Genomic DNA, 25,249 nt, shown 5'->3' on the forward strand with positions numbered 1-25,249 from the left:
AACACCGCACAATTGAAAGGAACTCAGGTTCTCTATAGTCACTAACTCCGTGCAGTCGGTGAGTGCAAGACAGTCGATCAGGATTATACAGTCCAGATTTCAAGTTTGATCTAGACCGTTCAATTTTGATGAGACAGTCACAGAGTCACTAATTACGTGAATGCTTGCGGTCAGTGACTCCAATGAATCCGGATTCCAAGTTGAGGCATACAATCTTGCGTCCCAATGCTTGTTGGATGTGATAATTTAGAAGCCTTCAAAATTTGTTAAATTGACCAAATCACAATTTTTTACATATTATAGGCATACTCTTGTCTTACTCTATCTCTCTGACTCTCTTGGTGTTCATTTTATTTATTTAGTTTTAAATATTTAATTCAAAGTATATTGTATAGTCAAATTAAGGTCCAGTAAAATGTTATAAATTTCATATGCTTTCATTTATCTTTTGATTATTGCCTTTTTATTTTACACAACATATAATATGGCTATTTTTGTTAATGTTTATCTTCATATATTAATATTTTAATATCAAATTATTACTTGATACTGCCTTTTGACTCATGCATAAGAATTTTTTTTGGTTCTAATTTCCAAACATGTGATGAAGTTACAAATTTAAATTTTAATATGTATTTATTACTTAAATGACCTTCGAATGCTTTTTATGTTTACTAATCTATAAATGCATCTATTCCTCAATTCCTCACGCCAGAAGCTGCAAACAATTTTAATGCCAAAACTGTAGTATTTATTTTTAAGCAGCCAATGTTATATTATTATTGTTAGTATGTTGAGGATGTGAATCATACATTTAACTTTCTTATCACTTAACTCTTTAATTCATCTATGAAGTCAATTTAACAACTTTATTTAATTTTAATATATAGAACCATAGAGAGTATATTGTAAAATATTAAAATATGTACCATTCGGCCACATTTGTATCATCAAACACTCATGAGTGTCTTTGCAAGTTTATTTTAAATAATTACATTGGCAAATATTATAATTATTACTATATAGTATATACAACTAGTTGAGTAAGTTCAATTAATTAATGACTCAATTACTTATTCTTATTTTTTAGTCATAACTACAAATTCATTGACAACTACTCCCTCCGTTTTGAATCTTTGATTCTATAAATTTTAGAAAATAAAACATGTAATTAATGATATTTTTCTTTTATATTCTTTAAAACTCAAAAACATGCATTAAATAAAATTTATTTTTAATAAAAAAACTAAATCAATATAAATTTATTATTTTTTAATATGTGTGTTCAAATTTAAAATGATCAAACTTCATAAAAGAGTACTAGTGATTTAAATACCAACGTTTAGAATATAGGAAAAAGAAACCCATTACAAAAACCATATTTTGGATGTTTAAATTGGAGTAATTAACAAGGAATATACTTGATAAATTCGGTGGCATTAATGAACTCAACATAATTTATTGAACTCATCATAAATCATTACACGTGAGAACTGAGAAAACATAATTAATTCGTTTGAAAGAAAGTTTGTGCCCATATAGTCTCACTTGTGGATTTGTGCGAGTAGAAGACTAGAAGTATAGTTTACTAGTACTATAGTAGTAACACTAGTATAATAAAGACACAATGCAATGGTTCATTGAATTAAATGTGCACATGCACTGTTCAGGCAATAAAATATGACCTCAAACTTTCACTTTCAGTTCAGCCATCAAATTAGTATTCTTCTGTTGGCTCATTGCATCAACCAAAAACAATAAAATTGGTTAGCATGTAGTCAATTCAATTGTGTGCTTTGGCCATTCTATTTGTATGCACTATGGAAAGGTTTCCACCGGTTGATAATTAATTAACTAATCCAAATTTGGCATCGTATGATATACACATGAAAGCAACATTTTTAATCGCTTTATCCATTCGAGTCTTCTTGTATGTATTAGTTAGTATAATTACACTTTCTTATGCCAAATGTTGAGTGGGGATTGATGCATGTGAGCTTCAATTTCGTGCCGAATTTAATTACAGATACTATATAGTAGTATAGTACTTTCAAATTAAATAATTTTTATCTTAATAGTAGTTGGATATAGTACTTTCAAATTAAAAATCATGTTAATTTTAATAGTTGGAACTTTCTAAGAGGCTTAGTACTTAGTTACTTGCAATAGAAAGGTAGCACCCCACTAGTATAAAATTCACATGTCATGTCATCAATGCCACACAGTATTTGAGGCTTGTGTGAGTGATTTTCAAGTAAAACTAAAGTTGGCACTTCCTTATTATACTTGCTATTTCTACTTTTAATATCCATTTCCCTCGGTTCAAGCGACATATAACATATTTGATAGCTTCCTCCTAAATGATTTTTTTTTATAAGTAAAAAGTAGCTTATATTTTGCTAAAGTCTTAAATATTTATATTTGGTGGTTTCAAATATAAGCCAATTTAATTGTTTTTACTCTATTTAATAATCACAATTTTTTTCTCAATTAATAAATAAAAAATTATTTTTTAATGACTCTTTTATTTTTATAAAATAATTTTTTAATAAAAGACACTTTTCAATGACTCTTTTATGAAATTAAAAAAATTAATTGTATTTAACTAAATTTCTTAATACATATAAAATTAGTTATTTTTATTATAATCAGAATTGGAAGGAGTATATCAACAAAATAATTATTTTAAAGAAATACTAACAAATGTGTGAGTTTGTTAAAGAATAAAAAAAAAAAATTTAGAAGTTGTATATTGAAATATTAAAAAGTGATTTTTTTTTTACATTAACTTTTTTATTTTTATTTCGTTGGCACTTATTTGCATGACTATTTATTTAACCTATTTAAATACTTTCTCCAAAATTTTGCCTCATTTAATTTTACTTGTTTTCAATCAACCAATTTAATTAAACTATCTTAAATGGCAATTTAGGTAACCTTCTTAAGCTTTGATCTATAAATCAATTGGAAGGGATTATATTTTTTTACACATCTCATTATTTTACTCTTTTAGTTTTTGGGAAATACAAAGGGCTTAATATTTTTGTGAGTTCATAAAACGACTCTAAATTTAGTGTTTATAATAGTAAGATAAGACAGATCAAATTTTTAAATTATATTTTTTATTTATATTTCATTATAAAATAATTGAAGACATAATTATTTGCGATTAAAAAGTACTTAAATTTTTGTGTGAGTTCATGCTATAAATTCAGTGCTTATAATAGTAATCAGTAATGTAAAACCCTTTTCATTAAATTTTGGGATTAGCAGACAGGTTTTGTCTCTACACACTCTCACATAAACTTGTTTGTTAATTCATATGATCCTTTTATTTAGTAACCTAGTGATTATTATTTATTATTAATTAAAGGATAGGTTCTCTTTCTTTTTCTGTTTTGCAATCATTGTACATAAAAAACTGTCACAAGAAAAAATGGTTACAAAAATATAATGGGGTAGAGACAGCTTAGCTTACCAGATTCACATTCTGTTTCATTTCTCACTCACACATTCAACATGAACATCAAAAATGTTTTCGGTTTGTCATTGTTTCTTTCTTATGTCGCTTTCTTTTCTTCTTCTATGTCTCTAGTGTTGCTTTCAGTTCTAAAACAATATTGTCGATTTTCTCTCACTTGTGTTTAACAAGAACGTTGTTTTGTTTGATTAGATTAAAGTGCTTTGAAGTTTGTGTCCATTGTCCACTTCTACTTGTTTTTCTTTTCTTTATTTTTGCTTTTTTTTGAAACTTTTTTTTCTTCTTCTAAGGGTGTTGTTGTCATTCTTCACTTTTGTAGCTGATTTACTGTGTTTTTTTTCAGATGGGTTCTAGTAGCAATTGATTTTACTTGTCAAGTTGAAAACTTTGAGATGAGTAGCCAAAAGGGTCATTATCATTATGAAGAAGAAATGATGGGTTCTTGCTCTAAGGTGAATGGTGGTGGTAAAGTTGTTGTAGTTGCAGTGAAAGCTTCTAAAGATATTTCAAAGAATGCTTTGGTTTGGGCTTTGACTCATGTTGTTCAACCAGGGGATTGCATTAAGCTTTTGGTCATCATTCCTGCACTTTCCTCAAGTATTCATTCTTTTCTTTCAATTTTGTTTACAATTTCTCATACTTGTGCTTTTGTATATTTCTGTGTCATTTCTTAGTATTGATGACTTAATGTAAAGCTGAGGAAAAAGAAAATTCAAAATAGAATTAAGAAGTTGCATACAGAAAATGAGGCACTATGGAACAGCCAATGTCACTGTGTTAGTATGTAAAGTTTTAAATAGTAGTTGCGGTCACGTTAAGAATTTCGGGATTTCGATTATTATGGATGTTGTGTCATGGATTGTGGTCGTCGCGGAGTGAATTAATCACAATATTGCACAAACCTTATAAAATTTGATTTGTACTATCATATAATGTATAATACCTATTGAGTGAAGATCAAAATTAAAGATGAAAGTAAGATAGTGTTTAGATCTATTCTGAAAATGTGTTTTACATCCATCTGAGATGAAAAAAGCAGGATTCTCGGACCTATCGATATCTCGGTCATGGACTGTATTTGAAAACCTGCATGAACCTTCTTTATCACTCCACTCCCTAACTCTATCACCCTAACCACCAAATCAACCTTATACTCCCGAGGCACTATGAATAGATAATTTTACAAAATTGAGAGTAGGAGGAGTTAGAGTAGAGTTCCTTGAGATCTGAACCATTTTGAAATGTTTTCTGAAACCTGTTATAATCATTCTGGTAGCAAGGTTTATGATTGACTATAATCTGTGTATTTTACAGGGAAGAAGGTATGGGGTATTTCAAGATTTACTACTGATTGTGCCACTAGTCATTGGACATCGCGTTTAGGAACTGTTTCGGATCAGAAAGAAGTTATTACAAATTCATGTTCTCAATTAGTGCTTCAACTTCATGATTTTTATGATCCAGAGAAGGTTGGAACATAACTCTCTAAGAACTTCCACATATTTCTTCATTTTCTGTTTGCTTTGTGTCTCTAGTATTCAGCTTTTGTAAACTTTTGAGCATTTGCACAGATAAAGATCAGAGTAAAGATTCTTTCTGGTTCGTTATGTGGTTCGGTGGCTGCAGAAGCGAAGAGAGTGCAGTCAAGCTGGGTTATATTGGACAGGTTATAAGAGTACTTTGTATTTTTCTCATTTTTTTCTTAGCAGTGTTGTCAATCACAAATTGCAAAAAATAGCGGTTTGTCAAAACTTCTACTACGCTACCGTGTTATAACATTGCTATAGCCCCTATTTAACAACATTATATACTAAATCGCACAAAACAGTAGAGGTTTGTTAAAATTTTGCTACACTATAGCACCAATATAACTGCTATATTTGAGAACTTTGTTTCTTAGAGGTTATATTCTTGTTTAAGGTATCTGTTAGGTGTGTCTGTTGATATTGAATACAAAGTAATAGATTGTTTCTACTATAAAATTTCCCAAATTACTATTATTGAGGTAAAAAAACAAACAATCATTTGTTCTTCCACAATTGCAGAAAATTGAAAAGTGAAAAGAAATTCTGCATGGAAGGGCTGCATTGCAATATTGTAATTATGAAGCAGTCTCACGCGAAGATTCTACGCTTGAATTTGAATAGTTCACCTAAGACGGAACTGAGTAGAGATTGTACATTGTCATCAGAGCCAAATGCATACACAAGAAACTTAAAAGACAATTCTGAAGATCCAGGTATAACTAGAGGTCCAGCAGTTACTCCTGCTAGTAGTCCAGATCAAGGGTCACCACCATTGACTGTAACTGACATTGGAACAGCTTCTATATCGAGCTCAGATCCAGGGACTTCGCCATTTTTCCACTCTGATAATTATGAAAGGAGAAGGAGATGTTTTCCCTTTGTTATTCATGAGGGATTGACAAACTTGGAGGATATTGACTCTGACTCAGAGAGTGAAAAGCTAAGTTCATCGTCCAAAAGTTCGTCTTTTCAGCCGTGGATTGCAAATGTAATTTGTGTAGATGGCGAATTCTCAAAACAAGATGAGGACAATATGCAAAGATCTAATGATAAGGCTTTGGTTTCTACCTATGAAGCTTTGCTTCAGAAATTCACAATGTTGGATCGAGACCCTATCTTCGGAGTGCCTACTTGTAAAATCGATGTGAACTTAAGCAAAAGTGTTAGAGAAGCGATTTCTCTAGCTAGAAGTGCACCTCACGGACCTCCCCCATTGTGCTCTATTTGTCAGCACAAAGCACCAGCATTTGGGAATCCTCCAAGGTGGTTTACATTTGCCGAATTACAACTTGCCACGGGTGGTTTTTCGCAAGCAAACTTCTTGGCTGAAGGTGGTTTTGGTTCGGTACACCGCGGTGTCCTACCTGACGGGCAAGTCATCGCTGTCAAGCAGTATAAATTAGCTAGTACTCAAGGAGATAAAGAATTTTGCTCAGAAGTTGAGGTCTTAAGCTGCGCACAACACCGCAATGTTGTGATGTTAATTGGGTTCTGTGTGGAAGAGGGAAGAAGATTGCTAGTTTATGAGTATATCTGTAATGGATCGCTTGATTCTCATCTCTACGGTAAATTCCCTTGAATCCTAAATAGTTCATAGCTACAATCATAACAATTATGTAGTTATCTTTAGCCTAAAGAAAAGAAAAAAAATATTTTTAAGGGATAATTTTGATTTGCAGGACGAATGCAGAACGTGCTGGATTGGTCTGCACGCCAAAAAATTGCGGTTGGAGCAGCTCGTGGTTTAAGATATCTTCATGAAGAATGTAGAGTTGGTTGCATTGTACACCGTGATTTGCGGCCTAACAACATCCTTCTCACTCATGATTTCGAAGCATTAGTACGTCGTATTTACTTATATGTACATTATTGGCTTCAAATTCTTTTGGCAGCCATTGCCGATAAATGATTGTTTATCAATGAAACCAGATGTTCATATTATGCTTTTTGATATGTTATATATGTGTGTGTCTCAACTAAGTTCCAATAATGGATTTTAGGTGGGAGATTTTGGACTTGCTAGGTGGCAGCCAGATGGAGATATGGGTGTGGAAACAAGGGTGATAGGAACATTTGGGTAATGCTAGATGAAAGCAAAAAAAAAAAAATCATCTCATTTTATCATGATTAGTTGTAAAATGTGATGATAGAAATGTTGTTGTTTCATAGGTATTTGGCACCAGAGTATGCTCAAAGTGGTCAAATTACTGAAAAAGCTGACGTGTACTCATTTGGGATCGTATTACTTGAGCTTGTGACTGGTCGGAAAGCCGTGGATATTGACCGGCCCAGGGGCCAGCAATGTCTTAGTGAATGGGTAAGGTTTATTTGAAAGAGAAAACACAGTCTCTAACACTCTTTTTTCAACATTCTTTGTGATTGGATAACATTGTGTGGATATTGCTAAATCGTGTAGATACCTCCCAATCACTGAATAGATATTTGCTATTTTCTAGTATCATGTTAGAAAGTGTTGTTATATATTTGCCTCTTTGACAATAAGAGTGTGCTATGATACCTTTCTTGTGAACCAAGCACTGATCCATTTCAAACTCTTCATTCATCATTGTTTGTGGTTGAAATATTTCTATAGGCACGTCCATTGCTTGAAGAACACGCCATTCATAAACTTGTCGATCCGAGCATAGGAAACCGCTATGTTGATGAAGAGGTTTATCGCATGATGCAATGTTCCTCTCTGTGTATCAGACGCGATCCTCATTTAAGGCCTCGAGTGTCTCAGGTTGGAATACTGATTTACATGTTTATAATTATGTGTATTATCTTGGACTTGGTATGCAATTACAATCATTGCACCAGATTGTGGATTGACAAATACTTCATTATAGCAATTCATCCATCACCATCTCTCATTTTTTGTGTTTTCTCATAGGTGCTCAAGATGCTGGAAGGTGACATTCTCATGTGATTGCTGATCACTTTTCCAATTCCATAGTATGTCGTACCAGTAAATGAAAAAAGGACAATGACAATAGATTCAGAGACACGTGGATTCCTTAATGCAGTTTGAATTAACTGTGAACTTGACAAAATCACCGTGATTCATTGAATAATATTTTTTTTACTCATAAGTTTTTGGTTTAGTGATGTAAATAATAGTATCTATCTATGATTTTGTGGAGGGTAGAAGAGCATAGTATAGTATAACTAAATTGGAACTCATATATATTACTTAGCTCTGTACAGAACAATATTCCAGTTTTGATGTATGAAAATGTCATGAAACAGTTATATATATTTTATCATATTAAAATCAGTAGTTGTGGAGTCAATAGTTACAAAAGTAGATTTTGCATCCAGTCATTCACAAAGATAGTTCTTGTGATAGAATAAGTGCACCGATGAAAAGTAAAAGCACAACGACATTTTCTTACAATAGAAAAGTTAATCATGTCATCCATGGTCAAAATGGAATGTAATATTGTGAGCAACATATATGTTTTAATATTGAAAAACTCTCATATTCCATGAGTGTTTCATTCCCCTAACAACTTAGGGTTAAAACCAAAAAATATATACAAATACAACTCCAAAAATTACTACTAATTTTTAAATTTATTTTTCAATCGGAACTCAAGATAATGTTAGATTGGTGTTCAATTCTCTCTCTATTTCAAATTTATGGTAGTTTTTGTTGGAACACTATCAAGAATGGAGGGTGAATCAATGGTGAAAATTGATAATTGAAAATTGTGGTGGTTTAGAAAATGATGGAGAAAAGAGAGAGAGATTATGGAAGAAAGTTATTTTCTTATTTTCTATTAGTATATCAAAATGGCATTAGTTTTTTAAAACTATACACACAAAAGTATTTATATGGGGTACAATGTGGAATCAAATTAATTTGACCCAAAACAACATTTGAATTATATTTAACTTCCAATACACCACCTTAATTCAAATGCTCCACATTCTTCATGTCTAGCTTCATCACAAGTTTGTTGAAAACCTCATTCGTAACGTCTTTCGTTAACAAATCTGCAACTTGTTCTTCGCTTTTGCAATACCCCAAACGTAACTGTCCGGAACTCACTAGTTCCCTCAAATAATGAAACCTCATCTCAATATGCTTACTCCTCCCATGTGCTATGGGATTCTTAGCAAGGTTGATGGCTGAAACATTATCCATCAACAACAAAACGGCTCATCTCGTGTTGCTGTCCAGCTCACGCAGCAGGTTTACTAGCCACACAGCTTGGCATGCACACAATGAAGCTGCAATATACTCCGCTTCGCAAGAAGAGAGAGCAACCACCTGCTCCTTTTTAGAACACCAAGAGATTGGTGCCCCTCCGAACATAAAAACATAACCGGCCGTTGATTTCCGACCATCCTTATCTCCGCACCAATTGGAGTCGGTGTATCCGAGTAATTCGCAACTTTTGCCCATGTCACTTGCAGGAAATAAAATTCCACAACCAAGAGTACCTTTCACATATCTAAGTATCCTCTTAACTGCTGCCAAGTGTGATACCTTTGGCCTCTCCATTAACCTACTTGCAATACCAACACTAAACGCTAAATCTGGCCGCATATTGCACAAGTAACGCAATGATCCTATCAATCTCCGGTATTGAGTAGGATCCACATCTTGCTCATCTTCACTCTTGGACAGCTGTAAATGTGTCTCGGTTGGTGTTGTGGCAGCATTGCAATGCTCCATATCACACCTCTTCAAGATCTCCATTGCATACCTCTTTTGATGCATGAGCAGCCCCAACTTTGTCTTTTGTAATTCTATGCCTAAGAAGTATTTCATTGTGCCAAGATCAGTCATTTCAAACTCCCTCATAAGCTCTTCTTTGAACTTTGAAATGTAACTTTCACAGCTGCCCGTAATCAATAAATCGTCCACATAAAGACAAAGTATGATTACTCCTTCGCTTGCATCCGACTTCACATAAACACCATGTTCGGATACGCACTTCTTGAAACCAATGTCTATAAGAAAACCATCTATGCGTTTGTTCCAAGCTCTTGACGCTTGCTTCAAACCATAGAGTGCCATCCTTAGCTTGTAGACCATTGCTTCTTGATTTTTAATCACAAAACCAGGTGGCTGTCCAACATAGACCTCCTCATCAAGTGGACCATTCAAAAATGCCGATTTGACGTCCATTTGATATAACGGCCAGCTGTTGTTATTAGCTATCGCAACAACTAACCGGATGGTTTCATGTCTTGCTACTGGTGCGAACACTTCATCAAAATCTATCCATTCCTTTTGCAAAAATCCCTTTGCAACTGATCGAGCTTTATGCTTGATTATTTCACCTTTCGGATTCGCTTTCACTTTGTAGACCCATTTCACACCAATAACCTTTTTATCTTTCGGTAAGTCAACCAACATCTATGTATTGTTCCTTTCAATTGATTCCAGCTCTTCCTTCATAGCACACACCCACTTTGGATCGCTTAATGCCTCCTCCTCCGTATTCACCAGTTCGGATTCGGCCATTAGAGCGAAATGAATAAGATCACCCTCATTGTTGATCTCGCTATCTTGGAACAATTCACAATCACGGAGTCTTTGAGGCAATCCTCTTCGCCTTGTTGATCGTCTACTTGATTCACCTGTTTTGGTTCTGAAAGATTGTTGTACAGCACCTTCAGCAGGCTGAAAATTCTGATTTTCCTGCAGAAAATCGATTGGTAAATCGATTGGCACTTCACCAGTAGTTCCAGGATGTCGATTTTTGTGGCATAAATCGATTGGCAAATCGATTTCCTGAGCTGATATGGCAGTTTTCCTGCTGTCGAACTGTCGTATCTCATCCACGATCACATCTCGACTAATTACGATCTTCTTGCTACTCACATCAAACAACTTGTAGCCTCTGGTAGGATGATATCCAACAAGCAACATCATTTCACTCTTGTCATCAAGCTTCTTTCGAAGTTGTCCCGGAATATGTCGAAATGCTACCGAACCGAAAACGCGCAAATGACTCAAATTCGATTTGAATCCAGAATGGAGGGTGAATCAATGGTGAAAATTGATAATTGAAAATTGTGGTGTTTTAGAAAATGATGGAGAAAAGAGAGAGATTATGGAAGAGAGTTATTTTCTGATTTTCTATTAGTATATCAAAATGGCATTAGTTTTTTAAAACTATACATACAAAAGTATTTATATGGGGTACAATGTGGAACCAAATTAATTTGACCCAAAACAACAACATTTGAATTATATTTAACTTCCAATAGTTTTAACATATTTTCCCTTCAAAACTTGGACTTTTTATTTTATTTTTAAATTGAGATATATTTAACATTTTTGCAACTACATATTACCTTGATTTGATTGTATAGTATTGTTCATGTAAAGTGTCTATTTATACACTTTTATATTTAAAAATAATTTGTCAAACAGTAATTAAAATGATAAGATAAAATAAAATAATCTTCCTTTATCTATAAAAAAAAATCTTAACGTTATTTGTCACAAACAAACTTTTTTTTACTCAACCACAACAAATTGCAATATTGCTACACACAATCTCCTTTTTATTACCAACACCTCTCAATTTTTTTTTATATAAACAAAATATCTAAAATAGCCTTGCCTATTTATATTATTATTAACTCTTACGTAAACTCAATTTATATGTACTTATATAAATTCAGTTAGTTTACGTATGCCTCATTTACGTAATTGAGATCACGTATACGTAAACTCAATTCATGTAACTATTCATGTAGGTGTACGTGAATTGAGTTCACATAGGTGCACGTAAACTGTATTCAAGTATTGTTTGTGAATACTTAAACTCAAAAAATAAAGCTACTAAAACAAGTGTCTTGAAGATTCATCTTTAAGAAAATCTATATAAGTTTCATAATAAAATTGTATCAACAAACAATAATCAAGAGAAATTATTAGTTGTTTTGATAAATTTATCTATATCCTTTTGCGTTTCATTAAAAATTTCAGTTTTTTTTTTGTTAGTTATAATTTTGAATAGTATGATTCATATTTTCGAATTGATATTTATATATTAGATTATTTATTAAATTAATATAATTAATATTATATACTATTTCTTTTATAATTGATAATAATGTCAATTAACTTTAATATTTGTTGAGATAATGTTAAATTTATATAAGATTTTATCGGTAATATTAAAATATGAGATATTTTTAGCTCAATTAGTATTGAGGATGAGATGAAGCTGTACTATGGACAAAGTCAATCTTATTATAAATAAAATGCGTTTATTTACGTAAAATATTTTACTCAATATATCTAAAACTTAAAAAACAGAACAATTTGATAATATTTTTGTTGATGACATCGCAGAGGCCCAAAATGCGATGATATATTGAGTTCAGACTGTTAGTTTTTGTACCCCATTTAAACTTGTACCCCCAATTTAATGTTTTTTGAGTGAAATACCCAAAATAACCTTAAAAAAATCAGTAAAAGTCAAAATAAGAAAAAATCAAAATAGTTGTACCCCACACTTGAAAAATCCAGAAAAGTGAGTTTTTCTGAAAAAAAAAGTTTTTACCGGAAATTTCAAGAGGATTGAAATTTCCGGTAGTTCAAAATACATACCGGAAATTTCAAAAATAAAATTTCCGGGAAGGTTCATTGGAAAATTGAAAAATCCGGTAGTTTAAAATCAATACCGGAAATTTCAAAAAACTAAATTTCCGGTGAACAAAAACTAACTACCGGATTTTTCAAAATTTTTGAAATTTCCGGTAGCTTTCAGAAATTTGAAATTCCGGTATTGAAAATACAACTACCGGAAATTTCATTGACCAAATTTCCGGTAATAAATATAACTACCGGAAATTTAGTTGCAAAAAATTATTTACCGGAAATTTCAATGAGGAGTCAGATTTTGGAGTAATTTTTTTTTACCGCCCACGTGAATGAATCTATTAAGGATAAAATTGAGTTTTTAACAAATTAGGAGGTACAAGTTTAAATGGGGGTACAAAAGCTAAAAGTCTTGAGTTCAAAAAGTAGGACATCATAGGCCCAAGATGCAATGGTGTATTGGGTTCAAAAAAATAAAACAATTAAATATTTTTTTTCAACGTGAGACAATTTAATATCAAATTTAAGAAAAAAAGAATATAATAAAAAAATTTATAAAATAAACTCGATATATCTAAAAATTAAATATAAAAAAATAGCAATTTGAGATTCAGCTACCAATCACACATCAAACCCTATAAAAACAAAAGCTATACACACATAAACACTCCTTCTCCTTCCATATCAAAATCTCCCAAATGGGTCGACCCGAATTCACAATTGAACCCACCAAAGCCAAATCCATGGCCTCATCCTCGTCCCTAACTCTCACCCAACTCCTCCCATCACTCCTTACCTCTGCCCAAACCCTTGCCCGCCCGCCCATCTCCAATTTCCATGTCGCCGCTGTCGGACTCACACAATCGGGTCGAATCTTAATCGGAGTCAACGTTGAGTTCCAAGGTGTACCCCTTCACCACTCCATCCACGCCGAACAGTTTCTCCTCACAAATCTCTTTCTCAACAAAGAAACAAATCTTCACTCATTCGCCGTCTCCGCCGCCCCATGTGGCCACTGCCGTCAATTCTTCCAAGAACTTCGCGGAGCACAAGACATTCAAATCATTGTAACATCTGAACCCGACCCGAAATTCACAAAACTGTCTCAATTTCTTCCATTCAGATTTGGACCGCTTGATCTTCTCCCTCAACAAGCTTCTCTGTTCTTAGAACCGCGTAACAACGGCCTAACGCTTCTTAAACTACCCAATGAGGGATTCAATGGTGAATCCATTCATGAAAAGTTACAGATTGCGGCTTTAGAAGCTGCGAATAATTCTCACGCGCCTTATAGCGATTCACCATCTGGGGTGGCAATTTTGGATTGTGGTGGGAATATTTATAAAGGAAGTTATGTGGAATCGGCGGCATTTAATCCTAGTTTGGGTCCACTTCAGGCGGCGGTGGTGGCGTTTATTGTGGGAGGTGGTGGTGAGTATGATGAGTTTGTTGGCGTTGTGTTGGTGGAGAAAGATGGAGCTAAGGTGAAACAAGAAGCTACTGTTAGATTGTTGTTGGAAGCCATTGCTCCAAACTGTTACTTCCATGCTTTTCTTTCTTCGATTTGATTGTAACAAACTATGGTAATTTGGTGGAAGGTGTATAAATTATTAATTAATTATTATGATTATGATATGATACCTTTGTTAAGTATTCTGGGTACTATTTATTACGTTTATATTAATATTTGGATCTTGGACCTACTTGACATTTTAACTTTTAGTTAGTACTCCCTAAGCCTAATTTTATAAATATCTATTAGTAAACCGTGTTCTCATACGGATGCGTCTCTTTGATTTTTTATAAATGTTTTATTTAAATTTTAAATAATAAAAAATTTATTATATTATTAAAGATAAATATTTATCTCGTATATTTTTATATTTATTAATGATAAATGTTTATCTTGTGATTTTGTATGTGACAACGAAAACTGAATTATATAGGTACGTAGGATAAATGTGATTTGTGTTATTTGATATATGCTAATTGGATGTGATGAATTCTTACTATACATAGTTAATAGCTATGCTAATTAATGTAGATATTGTAATGTATGTTATACTAATTTTGGACTCGATGTATTTTATGAGTAGAGTTTTTTTATGTGTAGAATTATAGTTGTTGTGTTATAGTTGCTATATGTATATCTTTTTTTGTTACATGAATTAATCTAACCAAATTGTAGCATCACGTAGATTGATATGATATGCATCAAATTGATATGTATATATGACTAAAATTTGTTTTACCGATTTTTAAGGTTAGAACAAACCTACCAAATCTTTAAGACAATCCTAAATTGAAGCATGTCACAAAAATAAATAAACATTTGAATCCTTCTACTACACACCGAAGTAATCATAGCAAATAAATCAGATCAACCTAATTACACCAAAAGAGATTTAAAACACAAAATTGTTGCATTATGTCATTTAACAAATTAAAGATAAATTATACGTTAAATAAAAAGAATAACTATTTTATAAAATTAACTTTATTAAATAGTATATCAATGTATTTTTATTCTCACAAATAGAAAGTAGAAAATAATAATTCAAGAACGAAGCATATAATATGAATTATATTAACTACTTATTTATCTCGCATGCCAACTTTTTCTTGTCAATTTTTTTTTAATTTAATTCATTTTACATTAATAGAACAAATTCCTTTGATAAATAGTATAAAATTTTATATTAATGGTGTATGCTCTGGCTTGGATAGTGATTTGTTTTCATATTCTCATCCATTTTCTTTTTCTAATTTTTTTATTTTAATGATTAATTTCAATTGATTATTTGACCTCTTCCTTTCGAGCACACCAAGTGGCCTTAAATGTTTAATGGAAGTTTATATGGAAAGGTTTAGTGGACATATTAGTTTTTCAAATTGAACTCTTAGCCATAATTAATAAATTTATGTTAGTTTGAGACATTAATCGCAAAAATGTGAGTTGTAGATTAGATTGTATCAAAACATTATCTTTGATATCTCAACTCTATAATTATGCTAAGATTATTTATAGTATCAAAAAATTTGTATCTAAAAATTGAATTGTTTTGTTTGCACACACGTCTAAAGAAGGTAATCAATATGTCCACAAATATCATAACTTATATAGAAATATTTCCACAGCCACTGGCTTATATCTTCTATACTTATCATTTCATCTATCTATACTTATACCTATATCTATAATGCTGTAAAGAAAAATCTATATGTATATTTATTTATATGATGTTATTATATACACATATAATAAATTAATAGTAACTCTTAAGTTTGTTCCACCCGGCACACCAAATGTTAGACCATTTTAGAAGAAAGCAACAAATTATTGAGTAGGAAAATAACCGATTTTAATATTAAATCCTTGAAATACATGGAATCTTTGGAAAACGATAAACAAATGGAAATTAAGGTATACTAGCTAATTTACGTAGTCTATAGTGTGTACGTGTTAATTTCACTAGTCAATTCTGCATAGTCCTTTTCATCTTTCTTTCTAGTATGTTAATTAATCATGATCAATCAGCAGATCAATTGTCAATTTACAATGAGCTGTTATTAGTAGAAGTCTTAAATTAATGTGTCTTATGATAACAAATTAACGCGGCAATTACTTGTAACTATCTACATTGTTCTTCAACCATTGGTTGCAATTGTGTAGTTTATCTCATGATCTAATTAATTATTTTATGTTTTTATTTTTTTGCATGTATTTTCTTATTTAATTTTCTCCTAGCTAGAAAATAAGAAAACTTTAGTAAAAAATAAATAAGTTAACTTAATTTATAAAGTCTTCGTTTGTGTCGATAATAATTTTTTGAAAGGTTTTATTTTAATTTTAAGACACCATCTAATTTAAGCTAATTGTAACAATATTTCAGTCTCCAAATTAGTTATAAGCTTTATTTGGTAAAAAGTTAATTGATCACAAATAAAGATATGGACAAATTAATTGATAATATATAACAATAAATTAATTAATTGAATTTAAAATTTTGGTAAAAATTAGAGAATGAGCTAATTAATAACTATACCCATGTTTTTTTTTTTACTTAAAGAAAGCGATTACTAATACCTTTTGCGAAATTAGAAAGACACTTGGTTAAGGAACATGTACATTAGAAAATTTGCTTAATTGTCTATGTATGTATAGTACATTTATTTATTGCAATTTTTCGACTCCACCAAGTGGTGCCTTTTGTTTTGAGAAAAGTTATTGGGCAGTTACTAAGCTATCATACATAGGTATAGGTAGACTCTTGATACCGGGTATTCGTACAACGAATACATGATACAACATTGTAAAAAGAAAAAAATAATGTAAGAGTACAACGGTAAAATACATGTTTTTTATATAATTTAATTAAAAATTAAATTATTCAATTTATAATATAAAAATTATTATAAAAATAAAAAAATTGTATTAAATTATAACAATAAATAAAATTGTGAAAAAAAATAAAATCATGAAAAAAATAGTATCCATAAACACAGTACACGTATCAATGTATAAATATTTTATTATTTTAAAAATACTCGTGCTTCATAACTATTGAGGTAATTTGGTCGGTGAAACAAATTCATAAACTCTAATGCCAAGGGAGGTGTATTACACTATTAATTTTTTACTCAAAGAATAAAACTACTAAAATATTCGATTAAAACCTACAAAACAAAAATTTATTTACCATTGTATAAATAAAAAGGCCACATAAAACAAACAAAAATGACATATATATATATATATTGGACCAGCTCTACTTTTAGATCTTATTCTATCTTCAACAGTAGAATTTAAAATTTTTTTCTTCAATATTTTTAGATAAATAGAAAAATGTTTGCACATTGAACATTCAATAAAATATTTGTTCACTTTTTTCTGATAATAGAATATTTTATTAAAATCAATTCAATCTAGTATTATAGTGGAAAAAATTTCACCGCCTTTGAAGGATTTCTCTTGTTAATAACGCACTTTCTAACACACAGTTTTTATAATTTGATTAAAATTTACATAGACTTCGCTAAATTATATGAGTCTTTTATGAATTTGGTAGGATTTATGTGAATTTTAATCAATCAAAGATGACTGATTGAAAAGTGTGTATTAAAGAGTGTGTTAATAATATTATTCATTTTAAAATGTAGACTTACCAACTATGAAGATCAAGTGTGTCTTTCATGTCCAATACACGTTGGTGTCAAAGTAACGATGATTAATGAGTATATTAAATACATTAAATTTAGCTTTTCGAAGGTAGACATGGATGAATGAAAGTGAAAAATTTATACTTTATTTTATAATATTTTAATGAAATAAATTGTTAAATTTAAATGAATATATATTTTGATTCTAAATTTAAAATCTTTTATAAATGATATTTATATTTTATTTAATTATAATAAATAATTAAATAAATATATCTATCTTATTATTTTATATTACTTGTATCAACGCGTCTGTATCACGTCAAATGTCATAGATTAGATAATAAATTTTATGATTTACCAATGATATGTCAAAGTTTATATATTTTATATATTTGAATGATAATGACCCATGAACTAACTTAATATCTCAATCTTTAATTATTTTTTGCAGATCCTCTTTTATGTTAAAGATTAGTGCTTACCTAAAAGACTAATTATCAGCATTTGGTGTGACTTAATAATGATTTATTAACAACTGTACATAGCCCAATTTGGTAAGATGTGGAGTGGATGTATCCAAATTAAGGAGTATTTATTTTTAATGAAATTTGATAGTGGCATATGAATTATAATAATACTTTAACACAAGCTAGATATATGCCCCCGGTATTGTACTTTCACTGGAACTAAATTTTGTTTAAACATTTGCTTAGTGGAGATAAATCATTCTAGTGTTGCGTTTATGGTCATGTATTACTATGTAATTTTGGAATAAAAAAAATATACGGATATCTTTCTATCATAGACAATTTGGTTTGAAGTCAATATGTATATATAGTAGCAAGAATAAAACCTTTTTCTAAGAGATTTATTTTTCATAATAAATTAAATCTAAGTATCTTATGTAAAGAAACTGAGCATCTCATAAATAAATGTTCTTTGTACAAATTTTCTATACTTACAAACCTTATTTAAACCAAGCTCTTAGATTATCAGCATGTGGTTGAGAAATTCAACCATCTTGGACAAGTGGTTAGCTGTAAAGTAAAATATCAGTGTTTCACCATCTTTATAAAGAATTAATTGTAGATCAATATTTAAAAATTATAAAAAAAAAATTTAATTATGGTCAACAATAGTACTCTTTAGAAATAATAGTTTGTGATATTTCTTTTTTGAATAAAATGGTGACTCGATTGATATCGATTCAATAATATATACATATTTATTGTTTTATACTGTTATCGAATTAATATTATTTAAGTTATTATCTCAATTATTAAAATAAAAAATATCATTAATGTCTACGTCTAAAAGAGAACGTATGTGATCGTTGAAGTTTTAAACACTTTTTAAATTTGAAATACGGTGAACCTTGTTCCATGTCATAATTTGCAATATTTAGCATGACATAATTTGCAATATTTGGAACCTATCTATGATATAGTTATATAAAAAAAAATCTCTGGGATTATTATATTGCTTTTGAATTTGAATATGCCTTTTGGCATTTTCATTGAAGTGGAAATGGTTAGTGGTTATTACATTACATCTTATAAAAATCAATATCTATAATAATTAGTCACTAAATTAGCGAAGCTTCAATTTTTAAAATAGACCAAACAAGATAGATTTGTTTAAAAGTAAGATTCCTTTCTATGAAAAAGGCAAGTGAGTCTCAATTAGATGACAAGGGAATTAGTGTGTGCATCCTCTGCTTGTGGAATTGAAAGACTAAACATCCTCAACTTGCCTTTAATTTGTAGTCTTGACTGAAATTCTTGACAAGTTGGCCTAGTAATTACAATAATATTAAATTCACTGGTTATTATGTAATAATAGGACAAGGACAAAGACTAGGTGGATGAGATAATTATCCGAAATTTAAATATGCAATATATAGCTATATATAACTACAATGAGTAAAAATAAGTTAAGAGTGAAATATGTTTGAAAGATTTAAGATTGATCTCTGTTGAAAATATTAGATTTGAATTTCACTTTTTTCTGTTAAATGATTTTTTTCGAAGCAAATTTTGAAAATTTACTTCATTATTATTTTATGAAAAAGTCTACACCACTTATCAATAGATTTTTTGTAAATATATAAACAAATTAACATGTTAATAAATTTAAATACTATTTATATTTTAATTTTATTTTATAATAATACCTTTAAATATGTTGAATCATTGATGTAAATCAATATGTTTAAATTACATAAAACATTAAAAAAAAATATGATTTAACACAACAAATCTTATTATTATTATTATTATTATGGTTAAATTACATCTGTGGTCCCTTAACTTAATTTCATGTAATGTTTTAGTCCTTTATCTTTTTTTTTCTCGATTTAGTCCTTTATTCCTAACAATATCAAATAAAGTATGAAAATATGAGTTTATTTGAAGATTTACGTTACGAATTTGATGAAATTTGTATTATATTGAAGAATATAATTAATTTTATGAATTTTGATTGAAATTTTTTTTGAATTTTTGTATAAAAAAGGATAACATTGTTGAAATTTTAAAACATAAAATATCAAATTGTCACTTAAAATTAAAATAAATGACCAAGTCGGGAAAAAAAAAGATAAAGGACTAAAACGTTACCTGAAATTAAGTTAAGGGACCACAGATGTAATTTAACCTATTATTATTATTACCATCGTCATCGACATAGTAGACTTAAAAAGGTTTTTTCAGTAGTTTTAATTCGACCTTTTCAATTAGATATATTTTAAAATTTTTTTGACATTACTTCTATAAAAATAAAGTATTGTCTAATATGCGTCTATCATATATTAGACCATAAATTCCGGTCAATCAATCTAACATATTTTTACTTTAATTACAATTATTTAATCACCGAAAATTTATATAAGTTAAGTGGTTAAGGATATAACTCGAATTTTCAATTTCTTAAAGATGAAGGTTTAAGAGACATAAAATCCATCTTATGTTTGGATGGATGATAAATAATGAAACAATATAAAATAATATAACTTTTTTCTTTTACATCATAAAATGATATGACTTAAAAGTTTTAAAAAATTATAAAACAAAACAATATATTTAATCTATTTCATTTCACTTCATTCTAATTTGTATCATCAAACTCAAACACCACAATCCCCTTCTTCATTGAGATAATTTTTTTAAATTATGATCTAATGTAGTCGGTCAGTAGCCATTGTTTGGTGGAGTAATGGAGTATAATGTAGGCCACTAATGTCTTAGCAATTGAATATATCAATTACTCCATTAAGGCCTAGATTTATTTCGTTCAATTTTTTTATATAAAAAAAAAAAAAAAGCAAAGAGGGATAAATGCATAAAATCCAAATCCATTTTAGCTTACCCAAAATAAACATGTCTTGTGCTTATGTGTGTGTGGTTGCTAATTTTATTTTCCTTTTTTTTAAAGAAAAAAACATGTGTGGAGGGTCCTTTTATCTCCAATTACTATCGGCACTTTAATAGATTATATTATTATATTTGTCTTTTGTCAAGAATATAATTATAAAGTTATATAATTTGCAGGCAGAGATCCAGATGTACGGTGAATAAGATTACTTATTTTTAACAAAAATAACCAAAGAATAATAAACTATGTCCGTCCAATTAAGTAGCGTGGGTGTGCCACCATATATATTTTCCCATTTCCATTAATTAATTAACACCACATCTTACTCTATAGTCATCATATATATATACAACCAAACAAAGTCGTTTTTTCTGCTCTCTCCCTTTCATACACGTTTTGGTTTGTAATTAAGGTGTTTTTAGTGAAAATGGGAAGAAGAAAGTGCTCACAATGTGGTAAGATAGGACATAATTCTAGGACTTGCACACCCTTCACCAATATTGGACTTCGTCTCTTTGGTGTCCAACTACCTTACAATAACATACCCCCCTCATCTAATTCTGTTGTTAGTAATAATAACATCAAGAAAAGCTTTAGCATGGACACCTTTCCCTCACCAATATCCTCTCCATCTTCCTCACTCTCTTCATCAATAATAACCAATATTGATGAAATTAATCATCATAAATCCACCTCTAATATTTCCTATCCATCAGATTGTTTTATAGGTCCACCCCAAGACAAGAAGAAAGGTATATTTATATGCTCCATTATCTATTTCATATCTTTGACAGTTTAAGGTTTTTGCAATATAGATTAAGAAATTTTTTAATTTATATATATTTCTAGCAAAATATATATTTGTACCAAAATATATTTAAATTTATTATTAAACATTTTACAAATTTATTCTTATTTTTCAATAGAAAGAAGATAAAAAAATACTCTAAAGATGGATATAAATGAAAAATGAATATGTTAATTTCTAAAACACATTATTTTAAAAAAAAAAACAAATATTAAAACTACCGAAAGATTTAAAATGGTGCTAGCTAGAGGGATTATATACTAAGAATGGTGGGTAGTTATGCACACTTTAATCCATACATATATACTTCTTGTGATCACAATAATCTAACATATATTATATATTGGTTTATAAGGTGTTCCATGGACAGAAGAGGAGCATAGAATATTCCTTGTTGGACTAGAGAAGGTGGGAAAAGGAGATTGGAGGGGTATCTCTAGAAATTTTGTCACTACAAGAACCCCTACACAAGTTGCCAGTCATGCTCAAAAGTACTTTCTTCGATTGGCAACTATCAATAACAAGAAGAAGCGACGCTCAAGTCTCTTTGACTTGATTGAGACAAAGAACAACGTAGATGGTCGAAGCCATGCTAATTCAGTGATTTTGGATCATAAATTAGAAGATAATTGTAAATGTGAAGAAGTTGAGATTATTAATGATGCCACCACTTTGTCATTGCTAGGGGGGTGCATTAAACAAGAAGAAACAGCAAAATTATCAGCTAAGCAACAAATTAATTACTCTCAAGTTGTAGAACATCATCAAGTTGTGCCTTTAATTAATTGGATACATCCTAATTTGGAACTCACTCTTGCAGTTGCATCCCCTAATAACACCCAGCTGGAACTAAATCAACCATCCCCTGGCCCATTCCTTCTAGGCCCAATAAGCGTCACTTAATTAATCAACTAGTACTCTGGAATTTTACAAATTACTAGTTTGTCTTATCAATTTGTCATTTTAATTAATTATATATAATCTATTGTCAAGTGTAACCTAACCTCTTTTTCTAATTTAGAGAAGAAAAAGAAACTAATGGATTTTTTTTCTTCATATCTAAAACCAATCGTCTGCGTTATAATTGACTTGACAAGTTATTTACTACAAAAAAAATAATCTAAAACTTTAAATTGGAAATTGAAGTAGCTGTGAAGTATGCTTCATGACATAATATATATGTGTGACTAGAAACTGAACATTATCTCCCCACGTTGATTACAAATATTGAAGATAAAGAGATAGGGTGAAAATGAATCGCATCCACAAGATTCGGTAGATAATATTATATATGCCAATCAAGTGGAGATATATGGGACTTTTTGTCAGGAAAGTTCTTATCATTTGTTTTGTATTTTTCTTTCTTTTTTGCTAAAAAAATTCAGTGGATTATGAGAGAATGGGGTAGATTTTGTTTACTTTTTCCTTGGATGTGTTTTTGGTTGAACAGTTTATTGGGAAAAGAAAATACTCTCAAACTTCCTGAATGTATATTTGTCCGTATATTTTTTAGATCAAATGTTAAATTAGTTCATAACTCATTTTTTTAGGATAATGCATATTCATGGCTGATTTGATAGATGCAGTCAACATTAAAGCAATTAATCATGTAAATGTATAATTGACGTTGTACCTTCCAATTTATAACATAATCTTAACGTTGTAATCAATTTAAAAAAAGAAAGCATGTATATTATCCTCCTGCCTCCTGCTTCATTTAAAATTGAGAAATATAAGAAAGGGACCATTCAAGTGGGGGATATTCACGATTCCCCTTTTAGTTGATGTTGACGTCTGAATCAACAAAAATATACAAGTAACCTGGTGAACGATAATTGAATTTGGCAAACACCAACCTTCATTATTGTTTGGATAATGATTTTAAATTATACTACAAATTTTTACATTGTAGTTAAATCCAATCAATGTAATCGAAATTACGATTACAGTATCAATATAGAGACTTTAAAATTTACAATATTGCAGCTACAATTGCTCTTACAATTTACAATTTGCAATTAAAAGTCATAGTACAAATATATGATGAAAATACTTGTCCTGTATGATAAAGTAAGAGGATCTAAATGTAACAGATGCCAGAAAAACATTAATCCAAATCTCTTCCAGGTAGGTACGTTTTTGTCGTATCCGTGAATTTGTATCTGCCATATATAATAGATAATCATCATACTCATGCTCTCCTTGACCGGTGTGTTTGTTTATGTGCACGTGCATTGCTGGTAGATGGACAACTGTAGCCGGCTAAAATTAAAAGGAGAAAATGAAATGCAAGGGAGATAGCACAGACAACAAAAATATATAATACTAAATACACGGTATATAGTAATATAGACAGATTTATTCCGTTTGACTGTTTGTACAATAAAATAGTACTAACTTCTATCGAAATACCCAGAAACAATAGTGGTATTAAACTCAAGTGGAGCAATAACTCCACTCTGAACATAGTTACTTCAAAACTGCTGCTTGCTCATTTATATCCCTTGGGTCAAGAAGAGACCAGTAATGTCACGGCCAGGGATGGAAAATAAGGGATTGCTCCCCAGTAGCTGATGAGGATTTAGTAGAAACATACAACACATAATTCAACAGCTTTGCTAATCAATTAGAGATAATGAACCATATTTCGATTTACCTTTCACTATCATTAATAATTTCAATAGTTTATGAGCATGATACATTTGACATTGATGACTGTCTACAGAGACAACTTACACATTCAATAACAATCAACACAAAAATTTGGATAAAATAAAAATCATCTAAAATGAATTACACTACCAACCGCAACTAGATATTACTATATACACAAAATAGGCCATTCAATGTGGCCCAGGTTACAAGGTTAGTTGATTGATCTGGTTTGAAATCCTGCCTCCGGTGTCCTGCGTTTGCCATTGCATTCACTGGTTCTGGTGCATGCTCTGAAAGCAGGCGGCATATACAGTTCTTTGCAATAGAAAATGTATTGAATTAGTCAAGTTATTTGCACTATTTGGCACCTGTTCACCAGAATAACAGAAGCCATCAGGTAAAAATCCCGCAAATTCATTTTCTGCGCCATAATATATTTGGATATCATGAATCATGGGAGCCTTGAACCATCAAAGTAATACGCTTAGCACTGTCTGCACGAAAGCTGTCCCCTTTAAAGCCAATCTGAAAGTACAATCATATTCAAGATCCTTAGGACAAATTAAAGCTATAATGATGTTTTAAATACCTTGTCAGTTAATAAAGTGTAGGTTACCTCAGCAGGACTTTCGGGAGGAAACCACCGGAGCAGTGCTCCAAGATGCAGAACA

The 25,249-nt window shown here is 30.4% G+C and overlaps 4 protein-coding genes across 6 annotated transcripts in view; 3 read left to right on the plus strand and 1 right to left on the minus strand.

Annotated features, from left to right (window-relative positions):
* The first annotated feature begins 3,171 nt into the window (after positions 1-3,171).
* On the plus strand, positions 3,172-8,284 carry LOC101499599 (inactive protein kinase SELMODRAFT_444075-like). 2 transcript variants are annotated; one of them, XM_012716638.3, is made up of 10 exons: positions 3,172-3,277; positions 3,825-4,078; positions 4,796-4,950; positions 5,053-5,147; positions 5,527-6,572; positions 6,687-6,847; positions 7,008-7,084; positions 7,177-7,324; positions 7,601-7,750; positions 7,901-8,284. In XM_012716638.3, exons 2-10 carry the CDS (start codon positions 3,874-3,876, stop codon positions 7,934-7,936), a joined length of 2,073 nt encoding a protein of 690 aa, XP_012572092.1. In that variant the 5' UTR covers positions 3,172-3,277; positions 3,825-3,873; the 3' UTR covers positions 7,937-8,284. The 2 variants fall into 2 exon arrangements, with proteins under 2 accessions (XP_012572092.1, XP_004503536.1); XM_004503479.4 differs by lacking the exon at positions 3,172-3,277 and adding an exon at positions 3,320-3,541.
* A 4,913-nt stretch (positions 8,285-13,197) lies between these two features.
* LOC101499905 (cytidine deaminase 1-like) lies at positions 13,198-14,230 on the plus strand. The gene has a single exon (XM_004503480.4). The coding sequence runs from the start codon at positions 13,279-13,281 to the stop codon at positions 14,146-14,148; it is 870 nt and encodes a 289-aa protein (XP_004503537.1). The 5' UTR covers positions 13,198-13,278; the 3' UTR covers positions 14,149-14,230.
* Positions 14,231-21,471: 7,241 nt separating this feature from the next.
* On the plus strand, positions 21,472-22,979 carry LOC101500241 (probable transcription factor At5g61620). Its single transcript, XM_004503481.4, has 2 exons — positions 21,472-21,867; positions 22,279-22,979. Exons 1-2 carry the CDS (start codon positions 21,543-21,545, stop codon positions 22,824-22,826), a joined length of 873 nt encoding a protein of 290 aa, XP_004503538.1. The 5' UTR covers positions 21,472-21,542; the 3' UTR covers positions 22,827-22,979.
* Positions 22,980-24,549: 1,570 nt separating this feature from the next.
* Positions 24,550-25,249, minus strand: part of LOC101500554 (K(+) efflux antiporter 4) — a 9,493-nt gene continuing 8,793 nt past the window's right edge. For both annotated transcript variants that reach the window (XM_073369676.1, XM_073369677.1), the window contains 2 exons: positions 25,195-25,248; positions 24,550-25,103 (listed from right to left, as the gene is read on the minus strand). In XM_073369676.1, the coding sequence (XP_073225777.1) occupies positions 25,023-25,103; positions 25,195-25,248 (135 nt within the window). In that variant the 3' untranslated portion in view covers positions 24,550-25,022. The remainder of the gene's footprint in view (positions 25,104-25,194; position 25,249) is intronic.

Source organism: Cicer arietinum, chromosome 6 (genome assembly GCF_000331145.2).
Source record: "Cicer arietinum cultivar CDC Frontier isolate Library 1 chromosome 6, Cicar.CDCFrontier_v2.0, whole genome shotgun sequence".
Taxonomy (NCBI): Eukaryota; Viridiplantae; Streptophyta; class Magnoliopsida; order Fabales; family Fabaceae; genus Cicer; species Cicer arietinum.